A 15004-nucleotide genomic window follows, 5' to 3' on the forward strand; every position below is an offset into this window, starting at 1 on the left:
TTTTCATTCAATCAAAGAAAGTCAAAAAGTGCTACCCAATTAAATTTACTAAGAAACTCTTCTTTTTTTCTAAAAGAAAATGTCAACACTCTCTCAATTTTGAATTGCATAAGAAAGCGATATAACTATACCAATTTATGATAAATAAATATAAGTTTGAATGTAATATTTTTCGTTCAATACTTTCAGTAGAATATTGTATTATTATTTTTAAAAAAATAATATAAATCAATATTCCAGAAGAAAACTGTAGAATTGTTTAAAAATAAATTTTATATTCAGGTTATTTTTTTTGCTCTTGAAGGAGTATAAATTCACACAATAACAATGATTTTTGATAAAGTATAATATTTTTATGTCTTATATTCTAGACGAATTCTATGTCAATATTAGTGAAACGTGACTCTATCTAAACAATATTCTATAGAAATACCGCGTTAATACTCCTTAAAAAGTATAAACTTTATACATTTTAAAATTCTAAAGAATATTTTGTTGTTGCTTCCTAATTAGATTGATTCTCATGAAAAAAAAATGACTCTATACTCTATGGAAGAGTTGTATTATTTTTATTTTCTTTATATCAACAGTGTAGAAATATTGATATTTTAGTGATCCATGATCCGAAGGTCGTAAAATTTGGACATGTTCATAACTCATCATTCTTTAAATCCAACATTATGATTAAAATTCAAAGATCCATTGGTGAGAAATTTGTATGTGAACAGTTGCAAATTTCTTACAAAATAATAATAATAATAATAATAATAATAATAATAATAATAATAATAATAATAATAATAATAATAATCACTAATAGATGTTCTTAATGTCAAAATAAATATTTGGAATGCTACTTACAGAATCCATCAATTCATATCCAAAAATTTATATATTCTTTTGAATTGATTGTTCAACATAAGAATTGCATATTATCTCAATTATACAAATTGCATGATTGCATTAAATAATTATTCTAATGCCCGCAGCCACTTATATAAACTTTCACATTTTCTTTAAATTATTGTTATGTATAGATTATTTCATTACATTGTGCATATGCCATTTTTATATTCAATTTGCATGTTATAATTTATCACAACGTAAAATATATTATTTGAACAAGTTTAATTCATATGTTCAATTTGTTATTGTTTTCAAAAAAGCACAACATTATACTATTTTGAAATATATTACTTGCTCCTAAAAAGCATAACATTATAATTTCAATATACTAGAAGAATATTGACATATTGCTCTTGAAGAAGCATAACTTAATATGAAAAAAATTGTGTTAATCTATTTAAAAAACAAAATCTTCAAGAAAAATATTATTTTGTTATTCCTGAAGAATACCAGATGAAGATTTGATTTGATATTTTATACAATGTTTTAAAAAGCAACTTGATCATCGACTCGAAAAAGTTGAAGGGTTAAAAGTCAAACGGTTAAACCGACATTGACCCAAAGTTAAAATAATAAATCAATATATAGATTTGTGTAACATTTATTATTGAGCAATTAACAGTAATGGGCCAAAAGGCCCAAAACCCACAATGATTATTAACAAACCCTAAAATGAAAATTGAAAACACAATAGAATTTTCCAAAATCTATACAAGTTTGATGTACCGATCTTCTACTTCTATCTTTCCTCTATACAGCAAAAATACATATTTAATAAGAGTTATGTACACTAGTGGCTCTTATAATCTTTTCTTCTTCACCTGTTCCATCTCCTTTGCCTTCGCCCTTAATATATGTTTATATATTTTTCAGTGGCAATTTTAGGCAATGGCCCAAAGACCATCGATTTTGGAGCCCAATATGCAAGCATCTTTGATCGACTGAACTTCATTATTTCTTCTGCTAGGCGTTGTTGATATTACATGAATCCAAATATATGTAGGTAGTTATTAGGACGCGAGAATTTACAGTAATGCATCATCTTCTTCAAACTATAATTTTTTAAGAAATATTATATGTGAAATCCGAAAAACCGTAACTAGTTCATTGGTTTTTGTATAAACTATACGATTTTTTGAGTTTTGTACCAATTTTTATGCTGTGATCTAGCCGAATTTTGGCATGGTTCCCAAGTTTCTTGATTGAACTGATTTGTCTGATTCGAGTAAAAAAACATTGATTTACCGATTTTCATATGAACTATACGATTTTTTGAGTTTTGTGCCGATTTTTATGCTGTGGTCTGGCCGGATTTTGGTCAGGTTCCTAGGTTTTTCGATTGAACAGGTTTGTTCGATTCGAGTTTGAATACATTGATTTTATGATAATTTCATGAAATCTCGATAAGAGTCAATATTATGTGATGTGAAGGGACAAACTTATTATTACTAATAATTTGTTCAAAACTAAATAAAAGAGAAATTTACAATGTTTCTAACTGTGTTTCCTAATAGATACACTATACTAAGATAAATATTATATTGAAAAAATTGAATAATTCTAATATTTTATTATTGATATGTCCAGTCAGACCATCATTGGATTAATAATGAAGAAAAGTGAGAATTTAAATGAATATTCAATGAAGAACCAAAATATTATTATCTCTATGTCGTAAATTGGTCATTGTTCATCACTAGCTAATATTTAGATTAATTCTTATAATATTAAAAATTAATTAAATTGATATAATAGGGTTCCATCACTCTCCATGTTGATCATCTAAATATTGTTTGTATTTAATAGATATGATATACATCTATTTGATGATTGCATAGAGTTCACAACCTAAAAAAAAGAATCACTGCTTAAATTTTAAAGTATGAAATAATTTTCTGATCATATAATCAAGATCGTATGTCTTGTTAATGCTAGTGAGCTTTAATCTCAACATTTTAATAATTGTTCATTGAGATGGTGATCAATAGTTTAACATTATTATTTGCTAAACGTTTTAAAATAATTTTTAAATCGCTACTAATGAAAACAAAATACTTCTGATTTCTATCTAGGGAATGCAATTGGTATCATGCCAATACCAAATTTATTGCTATATTTGGCTTATAAGCAAAGCCCAACTTTTTCTTTTAATTATTTTGATAGTTCAATATATGTATAATTGATCTACCACAATACACTGATACAGAAAGTAAAGAATTGTGAAAATAAATGCATTGTTTGAATCCTTATGCAATATCTTGAACCTTAACATGTGATATTTTATAACACGATTTACTAATTGTCAATTTGATTCGATAATTCTCTCAACATTAAGGAGAGAAATTAAAAAGTTAAAAACTATATACATAATGCATCATTATATTATATAAATCCTTATAGAAGACAATTCAAACTAGAAAACCAAAACATAATTTATATTAAATACATTTACTGATCGAAGAGATCAACAATATCTTATACAACCATTTCAAATTCTCCAACATGAATTGATGTCTTGGGAGGACAGTTCATTAATATTTAATTCGATAAATTTATAGGATGCTTGGAGCATGAACATATTTGATTCTAAGATAAAAATCTCCAAAAGAAAATGAGCAAATAAAAAGATTGTCCCATTTAGGAGACGTATACTTTTGGAGAACATGTAAACATAACTAATTATAATATTCCAAAAGAGTTTCAAGTACTTAAAATATTGAAAATGGATCTCTCTCGTTAAGTTATGTCATCGAGGAAAAGAAATAGAATGTAAAAATTAAAATTATCGAAAATATTTTGTATATAATGTATCGCTTCATATTATGAATAACAAGGATATCGAAATAAATTTGTTGAATTATACTGATCAAAGAAATAATTTGCCAAATAAAAGGACGCAATCCTAGTAAAATTAAATCTACTAAAGATATTTGAAGTTTCTAGACCTGTAGTTTGAAATTTAAAGGTATACTTGTATGAAATGTAAATGAGAAAAATGAAATCGTATCATGTAATGCACAACTCTTAACATAATAAATTTTACAAATATAGTAGTGGATGCAATCACTAGTCCATATCTTGTCATCCTAACAATGCATGAAATTTGAAATGCAATTATACACAATTCACTTGGCATGGCTATTAATCTTTTCAGTGAAGTATTTAATATACTTGAAGCATATAATTCAAGTAATGTTATCACGAGAGAAGTAAATTTGCATTGCCTTCTATTTTATTTTATTTTTTATTTTACCAGGGTTTTGTTTAATCGGATTTTCGTGGCAAGATTTTCAATCAAACAACTTTTGTAGCATACTAAAAAAAATAATACACTCTTTTTCGTTCATTAGAATTTTTCCTAATAAGATTGTAACGAGGCATATTTTTTGGGTAATAATGTTTATAACCTATAAGATATTTACCCTCAAGATGATATTCTTATATGTTACAAATTGTGTATGACTATCGAAGAGAGCAATAACACAATTTAATTTTCAACAAATCATCATTTGACTAAAGACAATCTAAGATTAATAAACATCATCTATGAAGACAATATTGATTGAAGGCTATAACTAGATAACACCAAATATGTTTCACTAGACAAAAATTTTTATTTATTGAAATTAGGAGAGCAGGTATACTATTTTTCCTTGGCTCAGGTTTTATTCCATTGAATTTTCTCGATAAAGTTTTAATGAGGTAGATATTTTGTAATGTGTCCTTAAGGGGGCCTTGTAAACTATATATTTATTAATGAATGACAATTAAATCAATTTAGTCTTAATTATTATGACTATTGTATCCTCTGTAGTTATAATTCTTCCATATAAACATGGAGTTTTATTTATCAATAAAATACACACAACTCTATTGATTTCTCTCTGTTTTTATTTCTTTCTCTTTAGTTTATAATACAGAAGAGTTTTTATATGTATTTTTAAGTTTAAGTTTAAAATTCATCAAAATCTTTTAAAACCCCTCTATTAATGGAACCCTTATAAATCTTTGATTTAGTAAGAATACCTAGATTTTAAAAGATTTAATTGAAATTCATTAAAATCTCATTTGGAGACACTAATATTTTAATTAAAATTCATTAAAATCTCAATTGAAGACACCCCTAATATAAGAGCTTGGTTAGATTCTAAAATATGTGAAATTAAATAGCAAGAGTTAAGTAACTTGATAAATCATTTTTGTTATTTTTCACTTGGAAGTGGATAATATATTGATTTAGGCCAGAATCCCATATTTTACAGGGCTGTTTGTGACTTTACTGGTCCAAGGAACAAAAGTAATGCATAGTTTGTATACATGCGAGATGAAAAATTTTAAGTACTACAATGTTCAACTTGATAGTTGAAATATCTATATTTTTTTTATTATAGATCAAGTGCTTTTATGGACAAATTGTAAATGTAACTTTACTGGAAAAGAGTTTGACCTTTGGCTTCTGGATAATTTAAAAGCTCGAAAATAGGAAAGCAAAGGAAAAATTATGTTTTACTATATTATATTCTTGTTTGGTAAAGATTAAAATATAGATTTTAATCTAAGCGTAAGTTTAAGTCAACAATTAATTTTAATCACACGTTTTATAGAGTTCACAACTTTTTAATCACATATTTAATCGACTTCTATCAAAATCTACTAAAAATCTAATTTTAATCCTAAGGACTATATCTATTATACTTAAAAGTTTTAATGTTGAAGAAATATTGTAGGATGATTATGTTATCTCTAATATTTTTCAAGTTCTTATCCATCCTTCAATTATGATTCATTATTCAATTATTATCTTGTTTAAAATATTGTACAATTTAGCTCCAGTTTGGTTTATATGAAAATCAAAATTTTATTAGATTTTAATAAAAGTAATGGAATGTGCGATTGGAAAGTTATGGATCCTCCTGAAATGTATAGTTAAATTTAATTGTTGATTTAAACTTGAGTTTGGACATGACTTGTTTCAATCCAAGTTTTAATGGAATAATTCATCTTCGACCTATACAACCTAACCCATTTTTTAACCGCATTAGTGAAAAACGTATTAGTTTTAAAATAAAAAACATTTTTTTTATGACCCATCTCAATAATAAATCACAATATGTGACCCATCTCAATAATAAATCACAATATGATACAATTTCCTTGGTATTATAGCATCATAAATTTTGCAAATTTAAACTTCAATAACTCATAAGACTTGAAGAAAACATAAGACATGCATCAATAATTCACATCACATTATGGTTTGTTTGGTTTAAAATCCTTTTTCGCATAATTATTTCCAATTCCACATTTTTATGTGGTTATAATTTTTTCTTACTTTTAGCTACACATTCTCCAAAAATTATTTGTTTGGAAAAATCCTTTTTTAATCAAACACCAAATCATTTGCTGTAGTGATTATTGAGAACTTTAAAGCAAAAATCAATTTTATTTTTCTATTTTTAAATAAATTTCAATTTTCTTGAACTTATCTCTCAAGTGGATGGGACTCCCCAATTTAGATAGCTTAGACAAAGTTCTTGACAAGGGTTCCTAAAAAAATTAAAATATGAATTAAAAAAAAAAAAGGAGAAAATGCAAACAAACAAAATTCTATCTATAATTACAAATATTACTATTATAGGCAATTTTGAAAAAAAATTAATATTTTGCGAGCGGCTTCGTGGAATTATGGACACCTATAACATCAATTACCATTGTCATCAGTGATTTTCGAAATAATTGTCATCGACAATCACCAACGATGCTGATGGTTGACAGTTAAGTTATTAGTGTAACTGATGAAAGATTACTCTTTATTTTTTTTAAATTTAACATTATTTTTTATTTCCTTAGCTATAATTCACTATTAATTAAGTTACTTTTATAAGCTATTATTTTATGAACGATAAGTTTTTTCTACAATTAGTATTTTTCATGTTTTTATTATCTTATTTATAGATGATAAGATAATAAAAAAAATTATTTTTCAATCACAATTTTTTTATAAAGTAATTTTTAAATTAATTCATAATTTTTTTTCTACATTTAAAAAAAATTACATTTTACAAAATTTATTTTGAAAACATTTTTATGTAAAAAAATGTCTCCTAGTTTTAAGGGGAAAAAAACCTTCTATAGAAAATAAAATAAAATAAAATAAAATCACAACTTATGCTTTAAAATTGCAACTTTAGCTAGTTTTGGTCCCCTATCCTTCATTTAGCCCGTCGGTCTCACTTTTATCCCCAATTTCTATTTCAGCCCCCGATTCTAGGGTTTTCCTCCATCTTCCCCCACCCTCTCCACTCACTCCGGTAATTTCTTTCTCAACTCGACTGTTCACTTTTACTGACTCATTCTTAGCTTTTTTGAATGTATGGGTTGTTATTTAATCTTTATTCATTTGTCTTATCATTCATCTGCACGCACTCTTCATTCGTAGCCTTTTTTTTTTTTCTGTCACCGGTGTTTTACAGTCAATATTGGAATTTTTATGGCATGAATTGACTTAATTGATTGCTTAATTGTAATTTTCCGGCTTCCATGGACAGTTATAGTAATGTTGTTCGAGTTACGATTCTCTGTCACCGTTTCTGATTTTTCATCATCCTGAGGCTGATCTCAATTTTTGATTGTTAATCTATTTATCACATGAAAAACATTTACTTGTATCCTGTGTTTTTTATGTGAAGAACTATTATGATAGCCACATGTTAAATATATTTTTTATTCGTGTAGTGAAAGTGTGAATAAAACCCAAGGAGAGTAGTTTTCAGCAGTGGTGGACCCCTTGTGTTCACATTTTGGATACTGGACTGCTAATTTAATTGCTGGTCGTCTGGTTCAAGGAGCAAGCTCTCGAAAATACTCTGGTCGAGAGTTTGTTGTGTTCTCCATTTTTTCTATAGCAATTTTATGGTATTTAAAACATTAGTTTAGCTCCTAGCCTCCTACTCCTATTGTGTGTGCTTGTTTTAAATTAATGTTTTTATTGTGGTCATATGATGTTAGGTTTTCCTTGCATTAAAAAGTGTAGTTTGTAACATTATAAATATTTGTGATTGGTTGACTACTGGTTCATTTGAGTCGGTTCTTGTCAGCTTAAAAGTTTCACCAAGAATGTTTACATAAGGATAGTTGTGTAATTTGAAGCTTGATATAACAAAACTCTTTTATAATGTGGAGTGACAAGTTAAAAATGAATTTATGCTCTGTGTTTTGATATTTGGAATGATGACAATATGACCAACAAATGTGGTGGCAACCATTCCTATGAATATGTGATGTAATCGTTTCACGTTTCACCAAGATGGCTGTTGCTTTATTACGTACCTTCCTTTTCTTTTCCTTTTCTCCATATCGAAATGAAAGCTGAGACTGGTTTCCTTACTTGCTTGTTTTTACTTCTTGATTGTATCATGCATACTGTTGAGATTAGTAATTGTTCTTGTGTCGCCTTAGATATGTTTCTGAATATCCTAAAGTTTATATTTGGAATGGGAAATGAACTTGGTGGCAATCTGTATTGAATGACTATGGATAACTTCTTAATGATTATCTGACATCTTTATATGCTCACCATGTAATTCACATTAACCAATTTCGATAAGCATTGTATTGGACATTGGCTTCTAATGTTAGCGGGGCAGAGCCATCGGGGGAAAAAAAAAAATTACTGGGCTGATATTACCGTAATTTATTTATTTTTTATTAATTTATTTTATTATTATTATTATTATTATTATTATTATTATTATTTTATTCCCTTGAAAAAAATTTAGGTTTGGGTGGCTGGCCTAGGCTAAATCCCAGACCTATGTTACTTCTGATAGTTTTGGGAAATCATTGGAGTTATAATTTCTTTCTCCAACTTCTTATCTGCACATACCTTGAAAATGGATGAAGAGGAAAGGCCACTTCTTATTTGAATTGGAAAGAAATAGAAACCGTAATAGATCTTTTAGAAGTACAAAAATTGGAGGTGATATCTTTTTTCCTTTTCTGATTCTTTACTTTATCTGCTGAAGATACTTTCCATGACAAAAGGGAAGCTTATATTGATTTGCCAGTCTAGTGGCGAGTTTATTACCAATGATGATGGGACCTTATCATACGAGGGAGGAGAGGCAAATGCTGTGAATATAAATCAAGATACTTCTTTTGAAGATCTGATAATAAAATTGGCTGAAATGTCTAATTTAGATCACCGAACAATTTCGATCAAGTACTTTCTCCCAGGAAACAGGAGGAATCTCATCACTTTGAGAAATGACAAAGACTTGAAAAGAATGATTGATTTCCACGGGCATTCAGTGACTGCTGATGTTTTTGTCAATGGTAAAGAAGGATTTGACCGTGATGCCATCAAAATACATGCTAGCAGGTATATGTCTGAGGTGCATCTTGTTTATCAAGTACTTCCACACATTTATTTTGTTGTCAGTATGAGTTCTCTAGTGATTCCAGCCTCTTGCCAGCCACTGCACACCACCTTAGAGAAGATTTCATTCGAAAAATTTCGGCAAACCCCTACACTATACTACACTTTCGATAGTGAAATTTTAAATCTCTCTGTTCAATGATGTGATGATTGGTTACTGGTACCTGGCTGGTAAAAATATTTTTTGACATGCCTGCATGTAAATACATGAATTCCATTTGCAGGGAAAATGTTGTAAAACTGGCAGAGACTGTGAATCATGTTGGCGCACCCTCAACTGCTCTCAATACAGTTGCCCTTGATGTTGAACCTCTCTCTGCTCATGCTATTGCTGAACTTGATGCTTATGCTCCTCTTCATGCTCTTTCTGGTTCGGCAGCAGCATCTGATGCGGACGGCGCGGATGGCTCAAGCGGCAGTCATGCATCGACTGCCTCATCTCCATCTTCTGAACATGAGTCTGATTTTGATTCTGATTATAAGCCACGTGTTTCGGTTGCTTTTGACATAAATTCTCCAAGCCCAACTGGCTTTGATACAAGTAATAGCCCAGCAGATGCAGTTAAAAAGCGTAGGCGCACTGCCTCGTGGAGGAGTGGTGCACGCGGTCCCACTGTGGTTGCAGTTAGTGATGATAATGACGTAGAAAGAAAATCGCGGAGAAAGAAGAACCAAAATAAAAGTACTGTTGCTGTAAATGATGATAGTGTCTCAGCTATTGCTTTCTATGATGATGATTTGCCAGAGAAAGTAGTTGCTGAATGGAAAGAGTGTATTACTGGTGTGGGGCAGGATTTCAAAAGTGTGAAAGAATTTCGGGAGGCACTGCAGAAGTATGCTGTTGCTCACCGCTTTGTTTACAAATTGAAAAAGAATGACGCTAACCGTGCAAGTGGCATATGTATTGCTGAGGGCTGTTCTTGGAAAATTCATGCATCTTGGGTTCCTGCTGATGAGTCATTTAGGATAAAAAAGTTTGACAATACACATACGTGTGGAGGGGAATCTTGGAAGAATGCTCATCCATCCAAGAATTGGTTGGTAAATGTTATAAAGGACAAATTACGAAATTCCCCACATCAGAAACCCAGGGAAATTGCTAAGAGCATTTCAAGGGACTTTGGAATTGAATTGAGTTACACACAAGTTTGGCGTGGAATTGAGTATGCCAGGGAGCACCTTCAGGGTTCATATAAAGAGTCATACAATCGTTTGCCTTGGATCTGCGAGAAGGTGATCGAGACAAATCCTGGTAGTTTCGCCAAGCTGATAACTGATGACGAGAAAAGACTTAAATGCCTTTTCATCTCATTTCTTTCCTGTATAAATGGTTTCCAGAATGGTTGCCGTCCCATTCTATTTCTTGATGCGACTTCTCTGAGATCGAAGCACCAAGAAAGTTTGTTAACAGCTACTGCAGTTGATGCAGATGACGGTTCCTTCCCTGTTGCATTTGCAATAGTCAATGTTGAAAATGATGATAACTGGCATTGGTTTCTGGAGCAACTAAAATGTGCAATATCAACATCACAACCCCTAACTTTTGTCTCAGATAGAGAGATGGGATTAAAAGAGTCAGTGCTAAAGGTATTTGAGAATGCTCATCATGGTTATTCCATGTACCACCTTGTAGAAAGTTTCAGGAGAAACTCGAAGGGGCCATTCAATGGGGAAGGGCGAGGTGCTTTGCCTGGACTGTTTCTAGCTGCTGGACATGCTGCTCGACTCAATGTTTTCAAAAAGTTCACCGAGCAGATTAGAGAGATTTCTCCAAATGCATATGACTGGGTTATTCAAATTGAGCCTGAGCAGTGGACAAGTTCGCTATTTAAAGGTGAACCATATAACCATATCATACAAAATGTAGCAGAACCATATGCTAAGCTGATGGAGGAAATACGGGAATCAACTATAATGCAGAAGATAGAAAGCCTAATATACACGGTGAGTGAATTGATAAATACTCGTCAATCAGAGTCAAGTAAATGGACTACAAAACTCACTCCATCCAAAGAGAAAAAGATCCAGGACGAAGCCTTTAAAGCAGAAAATCTTCAAGTGTTTATGGCATCAGATATTCTATATGAGGTTCACGACGAATCTACTCATGTAGTGAATATCGAGAAACGGGATTGTACTTGCCTAGAATGGAAAGATTGTGGGTTACCATGTCGACATGCTATTGCTTCCTTCAACATTAGTGGGAAGAGTGTGTACGATTATTGTCCAAGACACTTCAGTGTTGATGCTTACAAGTCGACATATTCAGAGTCCATAAACAATATTCCTGAAATTGGTGCACCAGTGGGAACCGAAGAGACTGATTCTGACGCCATGCTTGTGCTTCCTCCTCCCCCTCGATCACCAGATCAACAACACAAGGCGAAGATCAAAATTGAGGATCCAGATAAGAGGACAGTCACTTGTTCGAAGTGCAAGCAACTCGGGCATAACAAAGCATCATGCAAGTCCAATTTGTAGGTTTGTTTGATTTAGCAGCTTGGATGTTGGCATGTGAGGGCAGACTTAAATTATCAGGAACTGTTTTAATTTATGATTACTGCAGCTGTAATGGTACTGTTAAGTTTCCAAATAGTTGTGTTTAGTGAGCTATGTTTAGTTGTTTATTGTGCCTTTGTTTCGTAGAAATTTTTTAATAATAGATTTTGTGAAAAGTAATTTCCTTTGGAGAATATGTGGTGAAAAGTATGGAAAACTCATGGAGTCATGCGAGAAATTATATTATTGAGAGAATGCGTGGTTGAAAATGAATTTTTGCAAAAATAGTTTTCGAAAGTGAGAGCAGGGCAAGAAAATCGAAAAAATGACCCAACCAATCAAATAGAACAAACTTGGGCTGGTTCGGGTCGGTTTGATAGGGTCGTTAATTTGATTTGGTTTGGTTTGGTTTACTTTTAAATAAAATCATGATGGACTAGTTGTACCATAGTTTGAAGCATCAAACCAATGATTAATTGAACCAACTTAACCAACTTGCATGTTTAACTTTTTTTTTTCTTTTTTTCTTTTAAAGAAAAATAAAAATCATTAGATAAGCCTTAATCTCATATCCATACTTCAATTCCTTCAAATTTATGACATTATCAGTAAGTAATAGCATTGAGAATTTCCTTTAACAAGTTTATTAGGTTATGTCTTTTTTCCTTATTTAGACAGTTGAGCTAGATAATGTATAAAAGGCAACAAAATTCTGTTGATCCATCTTTAATAGTTTAATTTTATTTGTTAGTAAATAGTTATTATAATATAAAATTGTTTTAATTATTTTAGTTATTGTAATCTAAGTAAGCTCAAAATTCGGACCTTTAAAAAAAAAAATTCAATTTGGACTAAAAGTCTAAACTGACTAATCGAATAGAATCAAACCAATTCGATTCTATTTAAGAGTTAGAATGGGTTGATTTGGTTGAAATTCATTCAAACCAAATTTGATTTTGATTTCGGGCTTGAGTTGTAACTGACCTGAATCAAATCGCGCCCAAGCTTAAGTAGAATAGAGGTTATATTTGCTTCCACCCTTCTTTAATTTTCCCCTTTCTTTTGGCGGTTAGGGTTCTATATTAGACATGATCCCTTCTTCTCAGGGAAATGAGCGAGAATTCTCCGATCCACACGAGGATTCGTCCCAAACAGGGCGGGAATTCCTTGTATAATCGGGAAACATGCGGGAAATGGGATCAAATTGTTTTGCTTAGAGTCACTCCCATTCCCATTCCCATCTAAACAAAAATTATTTTTTATTATCATATTTATGTATAAAAATAATATAATTCAAATTTTTACAATATTTTGAAGTTTTTAAAATAATTTAAGTGATTTGATGAAAGAAAACCACTACTCAATGTTAATGAAAGAAAGCCCTTTTATCTTTATCCCATCTACCCAAAAGGGGTTATGCCTAAGCACATTCTTATTTGTTTGAACAAAAGGACTCTTATATTGTAGATGCGTTATGAAAGACATTTATTAGCAGCCCCATTTCTTTTTAATCTAAGTGAGTTGAAGTTATTGCCCACCCAATAAAAACTAAGCACATGGGATGGGACACCGGACACATTTGATTTGAACCTAAAAAAATAAAAAATATATTTATCCACTTATTCTTCAATTGTACAGTTCCCATGTGACACAACTTGAGTGACCAAAACCAAATACTACATTTCCACCTTATTTGACAGAAACACTAGAGTTAGTTCAACAAATGAAAACCATATGTAGGGGAGGACCTACTTAAGGTCCAGCGGGGTCGATCATCCCCACTCGATTTTCAGATTTTCAATTTTTCTCCAAATTTTTTTTAGGTTTTCAGATTTTTTTCCCAATATTTTTTGGTTTCGCCTCCACTGGACTTCCGTCTTGAACCCGCCCTTGACCATATGTCCAAAATGAACGTCGAAGAAACTGGTTCTTTTACTTGATCTATTTCTTTTTGTGTATGGTGTTTGATGAAGATAATTACTTTATGTACAAAAATAAGTTAATTACGTGCAGCTGACCTACTTCTTCCACATTGCATGCATTTATGTTGCTATTAGGTAAAAATGGTTACAACAAACCATTTCACAGTATACGCGTTTACATAAATACATATGGTATTCAACATTGTTTGAATCTTTGATTCCTTCATTACAACAAGTTATTAACCACTCAAATTGAATAATTACGATACAGAAAAGGAGGTAGAAAAATGGCGGACCATCAAAGAATTCATCCAGTGGAGGTCTACCAAGGAGCTCCACCTCCACGCCCGTCGGCTCCTCTAGGTTCTATTCTTCGATTAGACAAAGGCGAGCCACAACGGCAGGGGCCGCGTCATATTCCAATGAGACGCAATGTTACCTTTCCAGTTGTGCCGCCACCGCCACCTAAGAAGAAGAGAAGCTGTTTGTGCAAATGCATATGCTGGACACTTAGCTTATTCATTCTCCTACTCATAATAATTGGAGCTACTATTGGCATTCTTTACCTTGTATTTCAACCCAAGCTTCCCAAATACTCAGTTGACAATCTCAGAATATCAGATCTGACACTCAATTTCGACTTGAGCCTCTATGCGAGGTTCAACGTAAAGATCACTGCCTATAACCCAAATAAGAATATCGGAATATACTACGAGAAAGGAAGCCATTTGAGTGTATGGTACAAGAACATAAACCTGTGCCAAGGATCAATTCCCAGATTCTACCAAGGTTACCAGAATAAGACAGTGCTAAATGTGGCCTTGAGTGGCCAAAATCAATATGGGAGGACTCTCCTCAAGGCATTACAGGAGGAGCAACAGACTGGAAGAATTCCATTGGATCTCAAGATTAATGAGCCAGTCAGCATCAAACTCAAGACTCTGAAACTGAGGAAGGTGAAGATTATAGGCACCTGTAAGTTGATCGTTGATAGCCTGTCGACTGATAGTATTATTAGCATCAAAGCCAGTACTTGCAATTTTGGACTCAAGCTCTGAACACTTTTCTAATGTCTTAAGCATATAAATTTTTCCATTCCAGGATAAACAGTTTACTTGCACAGCGTATCTGCATGTTGAAAAGCTAAATAATTTATCATTTCTAATTTGTTTTCCTGATCTCGAAACTAAGTCCTGTCATTGAATCTATTTCAAAAGAAACTAATATAACTATATCTGTC

The 15004-nt window shown here is 31.4% G+C and overlaps 2 protein-coding genes across 2 annotated transcripts; both read left to right on the forward strand.

The window, feature by feature from the left end:
• Window positions 1-7106: 7106 nt before the first annotated feature.
• On the forward strand, window positions 7107-12033 carry LOC111410698. Its single transcript, XM_023041174.1, has 3 exons — window positions 7107-7217; window positions 8931-9286; window positions 9568-12033. Exons 2-3 carry the CDS (start codon window positions 8940-8942, stop codon window positions 11822-11824), a joined length of 2604 nt encoding a protein of 867 aa, XP_022896942.1. The 5' UTR covers window positions 7107-7217; window positions 8931-8939; the 3' UTR covers window positions 11825-12033.
• Window positions 12034-13885: 1852 nt separating this feature from the next.
• On the forward strand, window positions 13886-14931 carry LOC111410716 (NDR1/HIN1-like protein 6). The gene has a single exon (XM_023041198.1). The coding sequence runs from the start codon at window positions 14052-14054 to the stop codon at window positions 14820-14822; it is 771 nt and encodes a 256-aa protein (XP_022896966.1). The 5' UTR covers window positions 13886-14051; the 3' UTR covers window positions 14823-14931.
• Window positions 14932-15004: the final 73 nt, after the last annotated feature.

The sequence above is a fragment of the Olea europaea genome, chromosome 2 (assembly GCF_002742605.1).
Source record: "Olea europaea var. sylvestris chromosome 2, O_europaea_v1, whole genome shotgun sequence".
Classification (NCBI taxonomy): Eukaryota; Viridiplantae; Streptophyta; class Magnoliopsida; order Lamiales; family Oleaceae; genus Olea; species Olea europaea.

Excerpts from the sequence above, each read along its gene's own strand:
- LOC111410698 (XM_023041174.1), top strand. The coding sequence starts at position 8,940 with ATGACAAAAGGGAAGCTTATATTGATTTGCCAGTCTAGTGGCGAGTTT. Across the intron at positions 9,287-9,567 it reads ATCAAAATACATGCTAGCAG|GGAAAATGTTGTAAAACTGG; the intron begins GTATATGTCTGA and ends TTCCATTTGCAG.
- LOC111410716 (XM_023041198.1), top strand. The coding sequence starts at position 14,052 with ATGGCGGACCATCAAAGAATTCATCCAGTGGAGGTCTACCAAGGAGCT.